The following is a 17,724-nucleotide window of genomic DNA, read 5'->3' on the forward strand; positions in this document are numbered from 1 at the left end:
TGGAGGGATCCCTAGGGCTCAATGGCTAACTGGCCTTGGTTGGTGAGTTCCAGGCCAGTGGGAATCAGTCTCAGTCTGGGGGGTGGGGTGTCTGTCTGTCTGTCTGTCTGTCTGTCTGTCTCTCTCTCTCTCTCTCTCTCTCACACACACACACACACACACACACACAAAAGAATGGAAGAAAAGGTGGATGGTGCCTGGGGTTGCCCCTTGGTCTGGCATCTTTCTGGGTCTGATTCTCTGACACTGCACTAGTGTTCTCCAAACACTACCTACCCTGCATCTTTTGTGCACGATATTCATAGTTCTTATCCAAATCTCATTGGATTTATCTTTCTGCTATCAGGTTACAAGCTTAAGACTGCAGGGCTGAGAGATGCCTCAGTGATTAAGAGCAGAGCACACACTAAAGAGGACCAGGGGACCTGAGTTCAGTTCCCAACACCCACCCACACAGGGCATCTCACAACTGCAGCCCCAGAGGATCCTACTTTCTCATCTGGCCTCAGGAGGCACTGCATTCGTGTACACAAATCTACATGCAATATATATGTATACATTTAAAAATAAAATAAATCTTTAAAAATCATGTTAGGACCAATGCCCTGAGTTGATCCTCCTCCACAAGACACAGTTCTGGGCCCAGCATTTCTCTCTTAACCACTTGCTTTGGGCTCCACTCAGAGGCCATGGCTTCCACTTCTTTCAAACCTCCACTTCTATCTCTCTGCTAAACTTTTCTACTATGTTCTTTGAAACTTTGCAAGCTTGAGAAACTATTCACGCAAGCAACAGCCTCTTCTGGGAACTCCACCTCCTTCTGTGTGTGTGCTCACATGTGTGCCTATACAGGTCAGAAGTTGATAGCCAGCATTCTCCTCTGTTATGGTCCATCTTACTGTTTTTACTGTGTATGACTCGGGGGCTATGTGTATATGTGTGTACACACACTGGTGTGTGAGTAGATGTACACACATGCACATGGGTTTTTATAGAAAATTGATTTCTTTTTTGAGACAAGTTTTTACTGCCTGTCCTCAAACTGGCTGTCCTCAGAATCTCGCCTCTCTGCCCCTGCCTCTGCCCCTGCCCCTGCCTCTGCCCCTGCCCCCGCCCCTGACCCTGACCCTGACCCTGACCCTGCCTCCCAAGTACCCAGATTAAAAGCATGAGCCACCATGCCTGGTAAGATTTTATTTTTAATTATGTGTATATAGGACTATGTGTGCATGGAGTGCAGTGCTCACAGAGAAAGATGTGGGCACCGGATCCTCTGGAACTAAAGTTAAAGTCAGTTATGAGACCCTAACCTGGGTGCCGAAGTTGAGCTCAGAACCTCTGCAAGAGCAGTAAACCCTCTTAACCACTCTGCACATCTCTAGCCCCCTCCACCTGATATTTTTAAGTCAGGATCTCTGAACCTGGAGCATCCTGCTTCTGCTTCCTCAGCACTAGGGTTACGGACACACGTCACTGCACCTAGCTTTAACACGTGGGTTCTAATCAAGGCTCAGACTCATATCCTCATGCTTGCTTGTCAAGCACTTTTCTGAGCAAGCCATCTCCATAGCTGTCAATCTTCATTTTGATCCCTGGATGACCACCCGTCACTCTGCCCCCATTCAACCTCCAGCTCAGCCCCCTAAGCGGAGTCTGTTCCTTCTCACATTCCCCACATCTCTCAAGGCAGAAAGTAGGTCAAACATTATCATTCACCCTGCCACTGAGCCCCTCTCTCCTGCAGAAACTATCTTGCCCTCTTGTCTCCTGATCAGCCTTTGCCTCTCCTCTCCCAGCCTTCAGTTTAGAGGATCACCACATCAAGGAATACCTCACAAACACCCCATCTGGGTTTCTTGACCCTTTTCCATACACCTCATAACCTACTCCTACTCCTGCACGGCCCAGCCAGTCATGTAAGAAAGCACACGCCCACTGAGTCCTTGTGTAAACGTCCTCTGACACACATGCCATCCTCGCCACCTCACTTGCTGAAAGAGCACTGCGACTCTTACTATATCCGGTCTCCAGCCCACCAGCCTGCCCATCCACTCCATCCACCCGCAGAGCATGAGAGCCTGAGGTTTGGATCTCCAGCAACAATGTTAAAAATCAGGGTACAGTAGTGTACATCTTTAATCCCAGTGCTAGGGAGATAAAGACAGGATCCGTGGAGTTCATTGCCAGCCAGGCTAGCTGAATCAGTGATACCCAGGTTAAGTGAGAGACCTTACCCCAGAGAGCAAGACGGAGCGTGATTGAGGAGGAGACCTAAGTCTGATCTCTAGCCTAGGCAGACAGACAGACAGACAGACACACACACACACACACACACACACACACACACACAATCATCAAACAGCAGTTCCCCTGTAAGTGTGCCTTGTTAAAATTGTGCCCACTGTCAATTTTTACCTTAAAACATGTTCAATGCAGGGACACACCTCACCCATTTCCAATCCCATCCCACTGGAATAACTCAGAAAAGGTGACTTACATTGGGTCTTTTCAAAATACCATATACTATGAATGGATCATTTCTTAAGTATTTTATCTCGAAGCAAAATCCTAGGAGCTGGAGAGATGGCTCAGTGGTTAAGAGTACTTGCTGTTTTTTCAGAGGGTCTAGGATCAGTTCCCAGCACCCACATGGTGGCTCACAACCACCTATAACTCCAGTTCAAGGGGAGTTGACCTCTTCGGGTCCCTGTAGGCACCCACCATTGACACGGTGCTTGGATAGACTTGCAGGCAAAATATCCACACATGTGGGATGATGTCACACACAGGTGAGGCAGGTACAGGATAGAACGAGACCTGTCATTGGATGAGAAGAGGAAGGATGGGCAGGAGAAAAGCTTGAAGGAAGAGGAGACTACAGAGAAGACATCGCAGAGAGAATATGGAGGCTGACATTAAGACTCCACTCTGTGTATTTATAGGTTGTTATGAATGTTCTTGAGGGATGGATGTATAGGGCTTTGTATGTTTAGATGGGCAATTGTATCTTATCAATTGGATCAGAGGTTACTGCGTTGTGTGTTCTGTCATGTGCAGACTTAAGTGTAAGAGAGTGTGTGGTGGCTAGTCTGGGCCGCCACAGAGTTGGGATGTGTGCTTCTGGCAAGATAGCTACCAGATATCATGGGGTGCTGTGGTGCTGGATGTATGAATTCACCATTTTTTATAATTTTACAGCAATACATACACATAAAATAAAAGGTAAAACAAAACAAAAACACTAGTTGGGCATGATGGATTAGTTAGAAATGACAGTTGCTAGGCCTGAGAGGAAGCTCAGCTGATAGAATGCTTGCCTAGCATGCCTGACGCCCTGAGTCCCATCACTAGCACCTCATTAACTTTGTGCACTGGCTCAGAGCTGCCATCCCAGCACTTAGAAGGCAGGAGGATGTGGAGTTCAAGGCATCTTCAGCTAAACAGTAGGTTCAAGGCTAGCCTAGGCTACATGAGACCCTATCTTTTAAACAAAACAAAAACAAACAAAATATGACCAATGCAATAGTTTGGTATTTATAGAGATGGCCTAGCATGACAAAAACAAGAAAAAAGAGTTGGAGAGGGGCTGGTTTCCAGACACTGAAAGGCAGCTGCATGTATGAATTCACAGTAGTTTTGACAACATGCACAAGCCTTTCAAACTCAAGCCAGACAAAATCCCAGCATGGAGAGGAGAGGTGGACACCAAGCCCTGCCCCTACCCAAGGAATTATTGGTAGCTTGATAGCTGCTAAGGAAGGAGAGCCAATTTTCTTTAAGAGTGAAGCCCCTGTGGAAAGCCACACCCCAAGAGCGGACAGGCAGCATTTTGTACTTGACAATTAAAGCGAGAGGGAGAGAAAGAACAAAGGGTTGTGTGGGTAGGGAAGTGGGGGTGGATCTGGGAGGAGTTGAGGGGAAAAGCGACTATGATAAAATATATTAAAAATTCTCAAAGAGCTCATAATGAGTGGAAAAACTGGTTTGATGCTCAGCCTGTGTGGCTGTATGACAATGGAAGCCAATGAGGTCGCGCGCACAGAGCATTCCAGCTGCCTGCTCATTCCTGAAAGACTAGCTTCCTGTCCTCTGCAATAGCTCGCTCACTCTCCTGTCTCCTCTCACCTTCCTGGCGGCTTCTTTTCAGATTCCTTTGCTCCGTTCTTTTTTTTTCCACCCAGTCCCAACAGTCAGGGTTCCAAAGGGCTTCTCTCCCCACATCACACTTTGCTCTAAGCTGAGCTCATCCATTCCCATAGTTGTGAAGTCTATGTTTCATACCTGACAATACACAATTGTATTCTCTCGGCCTCGGTTATGAATTCAGTGCTACTTTGCTCTTGACACCTGTATACTATCCTATGTCATATCACGTTGTGTTTCTCTGATTAATTTTTGTGGTGCTGAGGACTGATCCCAGAACCGTGTACACACTGAGCTCTACCACTGAGCTGTTCTCCCAGCTATGTCCTGACTGTCGATTTAGATGTCCCATACAGATCTCAAACTTAATGCACCCAAACCAAAACGTTTACTCTTCCCCATGTCTTCTCATACTCCAATTCCTGTAGCATAATGATTATACCAGAGACCAACCTCTTTTGATACCTTCCTCTCTCACACTCCACCAATTGACAGTCATTACCTTGTCCTCACGACTTTCTCTCTAAAATATTATAAAGCAATACACTTCTACCTCTGCTTTCACCATCCGAACCCAAGCCACCACTGCACATTCTGACACTACTGCTCAATTATTAATGGCTCTGACCTCCTCCATGCTCCATTCTCTGATGCGTCATTGAAGGATCATCTTCAAACATTAATCTGAAGATGTCATCACATGGATACAACCCACCAGTGGCTTCTCATTGCCCTTAAGATAAAATCCTCAATATTAGGTATCTTTCTTTCAAAGATTTTATTTTACCTATTCTTATTATTGTTGTTATTATTAGCATCATCAAACTCAGTGTTTCTTTGTGTAGCCCTGACTGTCCTAAAACTAGCTCTCTAGACCAGGCTGGCCTTGAATTCACAGAGATCTGCCTGCCTCTGCCTCTTGAATGCTAGGATTAAAGGCTTACACCACCACCACCCATATCTCAAAGATTTTATTCAATTTTTATTTATCTATCTGTGTATATGTATGTATCTGTGTTTGCACATGACTGCATGTGCCCATGGAGACAAGAAAAGGGCATCAGATCCCCTACAGCTGGACTTATGGGTGGTTTTTAGACTCACACGCGAGTCCTCTGCAAGAGCTGAGACATCTCTCTAGTCTACAGTATTTTCTCCAACTGAACTACTGCCTGCTTCTTACCAGTTTTTCCGAAGCACTCCTCATACCTTCTCCCCTTGATCTCAGAACTCCAACCATATTGGCTTTCTTTCAATACCCAGAATTTACCAAATCTTACCTTACCTAAAACTTTCTCCTACCCTCCGCTTAGATAATTTGTAGTTGGTTTTCAGGTTTTAACAGAAACATAATTACCTTAGGAATACATTTTTGGGCTGGCCTAATGTTTCCATTCATAACATAAGGTTCTTTCCCTTCACCATATTTATTACAAATTATATTTATGATAGTCAGTCCCTTTCTACATCCTATACCAGGAAGGCTCTCCTGTCCTTGGCAACTTTAAGAAACAGAAAGAATGGTTCATTTGCAAAGTTCTTAGTTCTCCTTTTAAGAAATAACCTATTCTCTTCTCTCCCTGTGTCCTCCCCAACCTAATGCCTACTATTTCCAAAAAGAACAATGGAAGTGCCTGGGAATCTGAGAGTGACCCTAGCTAAGACTTACTTCTAGCAAAGGGGGATATGGAACTGGCCATCTCCTGTTACCAGGCCGACTTCCAATGGAGGGACTGGGACACCAACCCAGCCAGAAAACCTGAGACCCACAATTTGTCCTGCCTACAAGATGTGTAGAGGTAAAAGATGGAGCAGAATTTGAGATAATGGCCAACCAATGAGGAGCGAGGGTGAGGAGTTGAAAGGGAGGGATTGGATGGGAAGGAGGGAGGGGAAGCTGTGATTGGGATATAAAGAAAATAATTTAATTAAAAAGAGAAAAAAATCGATTTAGATCTTTCTTCTGGGTGATTTAAGCCCTACACGAGTTGACTGCCTAAAGACATCTCACACCCAGCTCCTGTTATGCATATTAAGCCCAGGTTTCCTACCACTCACAGTCTTTCTAGAACATGCAAACCAAGTTCGCTTTTAAAATAACAATTATGTAAATACAGGGATGGGGAGAGGACTTGATCAGTAAAGTCCTTCTCATTGCAAGCCCTGAGCTCAATGTCCAGAACCCATAGAAAAGAAGATTGGAAAAAAAGAAGATGGTCACTGGGCTAGTGAGACAGCTCAACAGGTAAGGGAACCTGGCACTGAGCCTAACTATCTGTTTGATTCCTGAGACCCATATGGTGGAGAGAACCAATTCTTGCAAGTTGTCCTGTGACCTCCACATGTGTCAAGAGCATACACGCATACACACACACACACACACACACACACACACAGACACACACACACATATTAATTAATTATTATTAATTAAAAATTCTAGGTACGCTGGCAAATATTTGTAATCAGCACCGGGGAGATGGAGACAGGCGGATTTCTAGGGCTCACTGGCCTGCCAACCTAAGCCTACTTTGTAGGTTCCAGGCCAATGAGAACCCATATCTTTAAAAAAAAAAAAAAAAAAAAGACAGCTCCTGAGGAACAACAGTTGAGGTTGCCTTTGGCCTATACAGGCAATTGTTTATGTATCTACACATATGAGCAAATACAGCATGAACACACGTATGTACGCACACAAAGAGAAAACTAGACTATGAACATATAGACACACCACCAGACACTAGCTGAGTTTTAGTTTCACTGGTTCTTAGACCAAATGCTCTAGATTGTTGTTTATTTTTGCGACATAGTCTCAGTATGTATCTTTGGCTGATCTGGGGCACTACATTGACCGGGCTGGCTGTGAACTCCAAGATCCACCTGCTTCTGCCTCCCAAGTGCTGAAATTAAGGCATGCGGCACCACACCCAGCTTCTGGGATTTTTCTTTTAAGGGTTATTTTCATTTGGGCTTTTTTTTTTATGTATGTGAGCCTGTTTTCTTCCCAACTATTACTTAATTTTTATTTTTTTAAGCTTAACAATGATCTGTTTGAGCTTACTGTCTGATCTATTTTATTTCTCATCACTAAATTTCTCAAGGTCATCTTCATTATTTGATGCATTTATCATCTAACACAAGAAATTGTAGTTTCTATGAAGGAAGGATTCATCATTTCTTTGGGGTTTCTTTCTTATCTATCTATCTATCTATCTATCTATCTATCTATCTATCTATCTATTTGTTTGACACATGGTTTCTCTGTGTAGCCTAGATCTCCTGGAACTCACCCTGTAGACCAGGCTGGCCTTGAACTCACAGAGATGCACCTGCCTCTGCCTCCTGAGTGCTGAGATTAAAGGTATAAACTGCCATGCCCAGCCCGGCTCACCATTTCTTTTGTTGTTGATATTTTGATTTATCATGTATGTGTGAATGTGGGTGCATGCATACCGTGGCGTGTATGAAAATGCCAGCATGTGCATGCCACAGCATGTATGCAGAGATCAAAAGACAACTACATCATGCCTTCTACCTTCTTTGAGACAGTCTCATTTTTCCTTTCTTTATGATTCTCCTGTCTCCACATCCTTTTTCCCTGTGGCAACCCTTCATTTACATATGTGTGTGCTATTGCATCCAGGTCTGTGTGAGTTCCAGGGACCTTAATGCCAGCTCTTAACCAAATATAGCCTGCCAATCACCTTGACCAACCCATACAGCAGCCATCACTAAGACCCTGATGGCTTACTGATTCTGATGTACTTGAACATTTCAAATCTTCATCCTCCTCTGACTTGTCTGTGAGTGTGTTTGCCGTGACTGGGTACTCTCTCCTTCATGAAATTCTCCCCTTACCTGACACCATTCCACCACCCTCTCCTACGTGTTCAATTTGCTTCTGGGCCAACCTTAATTTCCATCTGCACACCATCTAAAATACCAGGTAGAGAATGTGGATTCTGTGAATAAATAACCAAACAGATGAAGTCTTTCTACTTCTTCCTCTTTCCATATCTCCTAAGAAGCAATTGTGCAAGATAAATAACAGTTTTGTGGTTTCCTTTAACATCCTATGCACTGTGTATCTCCTCCATCTTGAAATTTCAGCCCAAGTTTCTCCACACTCAACTGAGCTCACCAAAACTACCTTCCTCTTCTTTCTGATCCCGAATCATTATCTTCTGCTTCTCTTTCAGAGTGCACTCACGTTCATCTTGGATTTTCTCCATTTTCTCATCTTCTGGGAAAACAAAACAAAGCACTGTGAAGTGGGAGATACGAGAATGTCTGCAGCAATAAAATCAGGGAAAGAGTCTCCAGGAAGCCCCAAGACTGGGGCAAGAAGTTGTAGACTGGTTCGTGTTCCATTTTCTAATTTCTTGAATAAGTACTTGAACCAGGTTTCAAAGGAGGACTGACTTGGGCTAACATAGAAGCCACAGTAGAAAGAAAGAACTGACCCCCCAAAATTGTTCTCTGACTTCCGCACATGAACATGTAGGGCATGTGCATGCCCTACACTAATAGTAACATTTTAAAAGTTTAAAGGATATCTGGGAGCTAGAAAGAAGACCCTACATTGGCTCCCAGGGCTCACTTTGGGTAACTCACAACCACCTTGTAACTGCAACTCCAGGGGATTCAACATCCTCTTCTGACTCCTATAGGTGCCCACATATACATGGTATACCCTCACACAGACACGTGTGTGTGTGTGTGTGTGTGTGTGTGTGTGTGTGTGTGTGTGTGTGTACATAGATAGACAGATAGATAGATAGATAGATAGACAGACAGACAGAGAGAGACAGAGATTTATCAATAGAAAATAAATCTTTTTTTAAAGCCATATGATGACACTTACCAGCTTTCTTCTTTTGTTTGCTTAAAGAGCGTCTATCCCATTTCTTCTTAGAAGGTTCAGTACCTGGCTGGCATAAACTAGATGTGCCCATCTCAGAATTCACTCCCTCTTCTACAGAAGATGCAATATCTGGAGTGTCAGGAGTTATTACCTTCTCTCTGAAAATGATATTGTTTAAATAAAAAGTCTTCAGAGAGACACTTGCCATGCCAATTCTTTGAAAAAGAAACCAGGGGTTAAAAGTAAAACAGGAGGGGTTGGGGATTTAGCTCAGTGGTAGAGCGCTTGCCTAGGAAGCGCAAGCAAGGCCCTGGGTTCGGTCCCCAGCTCCGAAAAAAAGAACCAAAAAAAAAAAAAAAAAAAAAAGTAAAACAGGAATTCTAAAGGAGAAGAAGCTCTATGGTACAGCATGCACTAGAAACTGTTTAATCCCCAGTAGACACACACAAGCGCCAGGCCTCCTAAGGTCGCCTGAGGTCATTCTATCTCACTCCTTGCCTGCTTGCTTCCCAACTCAAAGAGGCGTCTTTCCTGAGCTAAGAGAAATCAATATAATATAATATAATGATAGGAAGACAGGACACCGTGTACCAATGTTATGTCCACCCTGTGTTCAACTTGTCTCTCTGGAATAAACTTACGGATCAGCATTTTCCTTATCAGTGGCAGAAGGAGCAATGCCCGGTTCTTTGTCTGATTTGGTAGGTCTTATGCGTTGGATACAGGAAGTCTCTGCAAAATTAAGGCCAGACCCTAGCCCTTCCAAAATCAAATATTACAAGCAGAAAAGAAACACGGAAAAACAAATACTCTAGTATTTCTCAACCCCAACATTCCATTCAGATACCTTTCCCCTGTGCTTAAAAGAGTCTACTTCTGGTGTTTTTGTCATATAATAGAACTTAAAATCATTAAAATTCAGGAAAAACTAAAATTCGTATCTTTCTGCAAGCTTTTTCTATATTGATCAGCCCCGTTTCAGAGCTGATAACCCTACTGCACGTGTACTATTTTATCTTATCTTTCGTCAAACACCTTTCAAGAGATGTACACCTACAAACAGCTATGAGACCATTCTCCTTACTCACATGGCCTTATAGAAAAGGCCCCTGAGCCTACATAAGAGCCCTTTTTATTCTAAAAAAAAAAAAATCAAACCTGGGGCTGGGGAAATAGCTCAATCAATAAAGTGTTTGCCTTACAGGTATGAGGATCTCAGTTCAATCCTTATAAGCCATGTAAAAATCAAAGCAAAATAAATGAAATGTGGTGGCAGGCACCGTATTCCCAGCACTGAAGAGACAAGGACAGGCAGCTCCCTGCACCTCCCTAAAGTCTAGACTAAAGGAACTGGTTGAGATCCAGGCTAGAGAGTGACACTGACTCAAAAACACAAGGCAGAGCCTGAGGAGTGACAAGTAAGGTTGACTTCTGGCCTCAATCCAGCGGTAGACACATGCATCTGTATGTGTACGCATGCACACCTGCATACAGTAACACTGATACATATGAGCCTGTACATGCATTTAAATGCAGAGACACTAAATATATAGTAATAAAAACCAAATCCATAAAACGAAGCAATGCAATATTACAGATATATAAGCCTTGGCCCAGTAAGACAGCTCAGCGCCTAGCCTGAAAACCAGAGGTCAATCCCTAAGATCTACTTAGTAGGAGGAAGAAAAGCAATGTCTGCAAGCTGTTCTCTCACCTGTACATATAAACCATAGCATGGTGCATGTGTGCACACACACACTGCACACACTAAAAATAATAAAATGTCTAAATACACGTCCATATCTTACACATAAAATACATTCTCTAAATCTGGGGAATACTATCTTTTCTAAGTAGATATGAGTAAATTAAAATTGCATTTGAAAACTCAGATGAGGCTGTGTTGATTCTAAAGTAGTATCAGCTACTTTTCTAAAAGTCTTTTCTTTCACTTTTCTCTAGCATGGTTTAGCTATAGATTAAATAAGAATCATTTAATATTTTCTCAGGAAGGTGGCAGAGGAAGAAGCTGTCAGACTTATATGACCCCTTAGATGACAGTCACTCTGTCTAATGAAACCCTTTCTCTTCACGCCAGGCCATACCCAAGCACTCCTGCAAGGACTTCTGTAGTACAATCTGGAAAATCTCCTCAAATTCTGCACTGGTAAGAGTTTTTTCCTGCAGAAGTGAGAATAGAAAAGAATAAGAATAGTTTCTCATTTCCGACAGTCAGGAAGCCTTGTTTACCCGAAGCAGTAAATGAACACAACTATGGGTTTTAAGTCAAGAGGAATCCAAAAACTTTACCCAGAACTCCTGGGGATAAAGGGGCACAAATGGGAAACTGTTTATGAACTCTCTGCCCATCCCTGCTCTGGTCCTTATCCCACTCTCACCCCCATTATTTCTAGCTACATGCTTTCATCAAAACATTTTGGTGTTGCAGTATGGTGGCACACATCTGTTATCTCAAAACTAGGGAGACAGAGGCAGAAGAATCAGGAATTCAAGGCCAATCTTGACTACATAGCAAGTTTATGGTCATCTTGAGCTACATGGGACTCCATCTTAAGAATTAATGCACACTTCATACAGTAGCACAGACACACATGAGCCTGTGAGTACATTTAATTAAAGTAATTTCAACACTTGAAAAGCTGAGACAGAGGGCTGGAGAGATGGCTCAGCGGTTAAGAGCTCCGACTGCTCTTCCAGAGGTCCTGAGTTCAAATCCCAGCAACCACATGGTGGCTCATAACCATCTGTAATGGGATCTGATGCCTTCTTCTGGTGTGTCTGAAGACAGCTACAGTGTACTTATATATAATAAATAAAATAAATCTTTAGGGCTGGAGAGATGGCTCAGAGGTTAAGAGCACTGTCTGCTCTTCCAGAGGTCCCGAGTTCAATTCCCAGCAACCACATGGTGGCTTACAACCATCTATAATCAGGTCTGGTGCCCTCTTCTGGCCTGCAGGCATACATGCAGGCAGAAAGCTGTATGATGTATACATAATAAATAAATAAATGGTTTAAAAAAGAAAAGAAAAGAAAAGCTGAGACAGGAGTTAGTTCTAGTTCATTGGTTCTAGGCCAGTATGGGGCTACAAAGCAAGATACAAGCCAGCTTTGCTACAAGATTCTGTCTCAAAACCCAAAGTGGTTTTTGTTTGTTTGTTTTTACAGAGTAAGATAAACAGTGGCAAAATATGCCTGTAACCCCAGCTATTCAGGAAGGACGCTGCAGTGAAATAACTACAATTCCAAGGCCAGCCCAGGAAATGAAGAAAGTCCTTTCTCAAAATTAAAAACAAGCAAACAAAACAATGAGTGTGGTGGAACAGATCTTTAATCCCAGCAGTTGGGAGGCCAAGGCAGGCAGATATCTGTGAGTTCAAGGCCAGCCTGATTTACATAGGGAGTCCTAGGCCAGCCATAGCTGAAAGTAGCCATAGGGTTGAAAGTATAAGTAATAGGGTGCTTGCCTACCATGCATGGGGCCTTGGGTTCATTCCTCAATAACAGATCCTAAACATACACAGGATATTCCCCAACCTGAAAAGATTCTGTTTATGTGGCTTATCCAGGAAACAGAGGAAGTGAGACTGTCCCACTGGAGTCCATCAGTGTGACTCATACCTTTCCTTTCTTCTCAGCTGGCTGGTCATGAGCCTTTTGCTTTTTCTCCTGGCCCCTGCTTGGACCATGCTCTGTGGTTGCCTTCTGCTTCTTCTTCAGGCTGGCTTTGAGCAGGCTTGGTTTGGTCTCTGCCTCTAGAGAACTGGTCCCTGGGGTGTCCTCCTTCCATGAGTTGGGCCGAGGTTTCTCAATATGTGATTTTTGTGTAGGTGGGGCAAAGGTTTTCTTTGTTCCCTTTTCATATTCTGAAGAAATTGCAATTGAAATTTAGAAAACCCAGTGTCTAACAGAGATTGCTTAACATTCCCTGTGACGTAGTCAAGTTGGAATTAGCTTTTAACAATTCTTATCTCTCAGTTCCTCCTCCCATATCCAATTCCTCTATCCTTGAGACTACTTTAAAGCAGTCTGGAGAGCCATACATTTGTAATTTGACAAGATTAGTTGGTTCTAACATACTCCAAGTTTGGTACCACTAAGTCAGATGACTAATACAAGCAAGTAGGAAAGTGAATTATCCAAGTGTGAACTGTTTTCTTTTAACTTTGTGAAAATAAGTTTTTAAAAACCTATTGAGCATTTAGAAATGACTGAGACTTGGTCTTTTTTTTTTTAATCTATTTTTAACTGATCAAAATGCATACAGAAGTGTCTCCAAACTAAACACACACAGTAAAATTGCCAAGACCAAGTCTGACGCCATCTCTTCTATGAAAATGACATTGATGCCACCAGGTATGAATGATAGTCTATTTTTTCTAAGGGCCTGTAACACTTTGTACTTCTTTAATGGCATTTGGCATATTTAACTTTGTATTATAAATTTAAATGTATTTTTTTTCTCCCTGTGAATTCATTCATGCATTCTTTGAGCATGGTTGGCTTTTTTAAGGATTACTTAGTCTTTTTTTTTATTTACATGAACATATGTGCACTTTGTGCATGCAGGTACCCATGGAGGCCATGTGGCATCTAATCCCCTGGAGCAGGAGGTACAGGCAGCTGATGTGGGTGCTGGGAACCACCCCTGGGTCCTCTGGAAGAGCAGCAAGTACTCTTAACCACTGAGCCATCTCTCTAGTCCCATCAGGGCTGTTTCTAAGGCATATTTATTGCTCAGTGCAACTGGCAGCGCGGTAATTTGAACAGAGTAAACAGAAAGCGTGTGACCCGGATTCCCCTCTGAAGGAAAGGATGAACAGAAGGGAAAGAGAAGAGAAATCGAGTAAGTGAACCTCTCTCATCCTTGGCTTACCTCTGTGACTCTGTAATGCAGCCATCAGTTCAGAAACTACACTTTCTTTGCCTGTTGCAAGAAAGGAAATTGTTATTACTTTGGTTAAATATAATTTAGACTTGCCTTTCTCCCTATCTTCTTGGACTTAAATTTGCCTGGGATGCCAGACAATACTTCTGCCTTCCTCACTCCAATTCTACTACTCTACGAGCACAAATTCATGACTGGGCATAGAAAGAATCAAATTACCCTGCTTGTGTTTAAACCAGCGATCCTTGGGTTTATGCTTCTGCAGTACTGGGGTTTAAACTTGGCCCTCTGTAGCCAGGGAAACACTTTACCACTGAGCTGTATTTCCACCCTTTTTCATTTAAGGCAGGGACTCCATAAGTCATCAAGGCTGGCCTTTAATTTCTTTTTAATCCTTGAACTCGCTCTATAACCCAGAGGTAGTATTGGAGCAGTGGTAACAGGGCGTGATCAATGCTGGGAGTTATGAAGAGCACCCCTCATTTCAAAAAGTTCCCCCAAATACTTCAGAAGCAAATAACTTGGCAATTCTCCAATCTAATTCGGAGGTTCCTATATTTGAATGTTCAGGCCAAAAAAAAAAGTTCCCAAAATACTGGATTTTACCAATTGTAGCTCAGAAATATGTGGTAACCAGAAAGGGTGCCCAAAGAACTTAGCATTTTCTCTCTTGCTCTTCCTCTTTTTTTTTTTTTTTTTGGTTCTTTTTTTTTTTCCCCTGGAGCTGGGGACCGAACCCAGGGCCTTGCGCTTCCTAGGCAAGGGCTCTACCACTGAGCTAAATCCCCAACCCCCTTGCTCTTCCTCTTTAACATGAGATGAGAGATGAGCATCTTTGATGGTCACAGTCCATCCTTAGGGAAGTACTCTCAGTAGTTCTACACTTACAAATATATTTTGTTCTGACTTGTGACTAACAATGGCTAACACACATCCAGCACAGGCTATGCTCTTTACCATTTACCATCTTGGCATTTAATTCCAACAGCAAATCTATGAGATAGATTCCAAGGCATAAAGTATCTTTCATTAGATCACAAGATGTGTTTAAGATGTTCTGGCCACATTAAGCTAAATACAAAGTCTTTTTCAACTTCTCTTTGGCATTTTCCCATCCCTTTTCATGTATGTGTATGTGCGCACATCTATACAAGTACTTGAGGCTTGCTATTCTGAAGCAGTTACTGCTCCTCTGTAGTAAGGAGCATTATTTTCACACCATTTATCTCTTAATTTATCACTGCTAGTCCCTACATATATTTGCTCCATTAAAAAAGGCAAGGGACTAGGCAGTGGTGGCACACATCTTTACTCCCAGCACCTGGGAGGCAGACGCAGGTGGAACTCTGAGTTCAAGGCCAGCCTGGTCTACAAGTGAGTTCCAGGACAGACAATGTTACACAGAGAAACCATGTCTCTAAAAAAGAAGGAGGAGGAGGAAAATGACAAAGAGGAAGAGAAGGAGGAGGAGGAGGAGAGGGGGGAGAGAAAGAGAAGGAGGAGGGGGAGGAGGAGTAAGAAAAACATTAAAAGAACTCATTCCTTTTTTCTTAGAGTCCTGAATAGAAGCTAAAAATTGAATAATGGGTACTAATTTGGCCACACAGGACTAACATGTCTTCTCCCAACTCCATAACTCCAAGCAGATCATGAGAAGTGCCTGGGAACGGAGAAAAGGCAGAGTGAAAAACCTGTGAGTTTGACGTAACACTTTGCTATTTAAAATGCATGCTTACATAACAGAATATATATTCATAAACTAATCCTGAAAAAAACAAAGAACTGATCAAAATGTAAATGTCTCTGAGGAGCAGATCTAGGTAGATGCAGAGTGTATGTATGGAGCTTGCCACTGTCCTCTACTCTGATGTACTTGCACTCATACACACACACACACACACACACACACACACACACACACTAAACTATAAACTGTTTAAATATATAAAAAAAAGAATAGTCTTCACAAACTGCAAACCTTTAAATATTTCAAAGTCTATTTAAACCTATACATGTCTCCCAGGCTAATGCATTTCTGGAGTTCTAACTAACTAGAGGGAATTTATAAATCATGGAGCTGGAGAGATAGCTCAGTTGTTAAGAATGCTTGTGGCGGGGTTGGGGATTTAGCTCAGTGGTAGAGCACTTGCCTAGCAAGCGCAAGGCCCTGGGTTCGGTCCCCAGCTCTGAAAAAAGAAAAAAAAAAGAAAGAAAAAAAAAAAGAATGCTTGTGGCCCCAGAATACAGCAAATACATAGGCAAATGCCAGCAGCAAACCACTGAACTGAGAACGGGATTCCCCATTGAAGGAATCAGAGAAAGGACTGGAAGAGCTTGAAGGGGCTCAAGACCCCATATGTACAACAATGCCAAACAACCAGAGCTTCCAGGGACTAAGCCACTACCCAAAGACTATACATGGACTGACCCTGGCTTCCAACCTCATAGGTAGCAATTAATAGCCTAGTAAGAGCACCAGTGGAAGGGGAAGCCCTTGGTCCTGCCAAGACTGAACCCCCAGTGAACGTGATTGTTGGGGGGAGGGTGGTAATGGGAGGAGGATGGGGAGGGGAAGCCTATAAAGCAGGGGAGGGGGAGGGGGATGTTGGCCTGGAAACCGGGAAGGGGAATAACAATCGAAATGTAAATAAGAAATACTCAAGTTAATAAAGATTAAAAAAAAAAAAGCTTGTGGCATGCTCTTCCAGAGAACCCAGCCAGCACCCATATCAGGCAGCTAACAATTGCCTGCTACTACAGCTCCAGAAGATTGGACTCTCTGCAACCAGAGACGTGTGCATGGATACATAAATAAAAACACAAATAAAGAATTACAGCAGCATCCCAGCACTCGGGAGGCAGAGGCAGGTGGATCTCTGAATTAGAGAACAGCCAGGACTACATGCAGAAATTCTGTCCCCAAAAAACAAAAGAAACAAAAGAATTGCCGATAAGCCAGGTATAACGGCACACACTTTAATCCTAGCCTTGGAAAGCAATGGTGGGAATATCACTGTGAGTTCCCCCAGTAGAGTGGTGTGAATTCCAAGCTAGCCATGGCGGCAAGAATACAACCAAACTCCCCCCACCTACCCCTCTCTTCTCTTCTCTTCTCTCCTCTCCTCTCCTCTCCTCTCCTCTCCTCTCCTCTTCTCTCTCTCTCTCTCTCTCTCTCTCTCTCTCTCTCACACACACACACACACACACAACTCTCTCTCACACACACACACACACACATACACACACACACACACAAAGGAAAGGTAAAGAAAAGAGAAGAGAAGAAAAGAAAAAGAAAAAGAGAGATAGCTCAGCAGTTAAGAGCATTTGTTGTTCCTGTTCTTGCAGAGAACTGTGATTCAGTTCCCAGTACCTTTGTGGTGGTTTATAACCATCGATAACTCCAGTTCAGGGGATCAGATTCCCTTCTCTGACAATGGCAGGTACCAAGTACACAAATGGTACACATTCATGATATTCAGACCATACATTCACAAATAAAATGAATAAATATAATTAACTTTAAAAAATAAGGAAAATGTTATATATTTTTGCACTATTACATGAATAAAATATAGCAAATCTCTAAGACGAGATACGTAATAAAGACTCCCCTTAATTTAAAGTGGAAATTGTGAAGAGAAAGCCAGGAAGTTATTTTCTGATAAGCAAAGCTGCTGCTCCATTTGAGATGAATTTGCTTCTTCTACAATAACAAATATTTAAAAAGCTGACTCAGGAAGCTGGAGAGATGGCTCAGCAGTTAAGAGCACTGGCTGCTCTTCCAGAGGTCCTGAGTTCAACTCCC

General features: G+C 42.9%; 1 protein-coding gene across 7 annotated transcripts in view; it reads right to left on the minus strand.

Moving 5' to 3' along the window:
- Positions 1-17,724, minus strand: part of Zcwpw1 (zinc finger CW-type and PWWP domain containing 1) — a 30,515-nt gene that overhangs the window by 9,046 nt on the left and 3,745 nt on the right. For 2 of the 7 annotated variants that reach the window (XM_063271779.1, XM_063271775.1), the window contains exons 2-7: positions 13,905-13,955; positions 12,650-12,894; positions 11,113-11,188; positions 9,649-9,739; positions 9,008-9,165; positions 8,276-8,386 (exon numbers count right to left, since the gene is read on the minus strand). In XM_063271779.1, coding sequence (XP_063127849.1) covers positions 8,276-8,386; positions 9,008-9,165; positions 9,649-9,739; positions 11,113-11,188; positions 12,650-12,894; positions 13,905-13,929 — 706 coding nt within the window. In that variant the 5' untranslated portion in view covers positions 13,930-13,955. The remainder of the gene's footprint in view (positions 1-8,275; positions 8,387-9,007; positions 9,166-9,648; positions 9,740-11,112; positions 11,189-12,649; positions 12,895-13,904; positions 13,956-17,724) is intronic. The other 5 variants (XM_039090046.2, XM_063271778.1, XM_039090047.2 and 2 more) reach the window with 5 other exon arrangements.

Source organism: Rattus norvegicus, chromosome 12 (genome assembly GCF_036323735.1).
Source record: "Rattus norvegicus strain BN/NHsdMcwi chromosome 12, GRCr8, whole genome shotgun sequence".
NCBI lineage: Eukaryota > Metazoa > Chordata > Mammalia > Rodentia > Muridae > Rattus > Rattus norvegicus.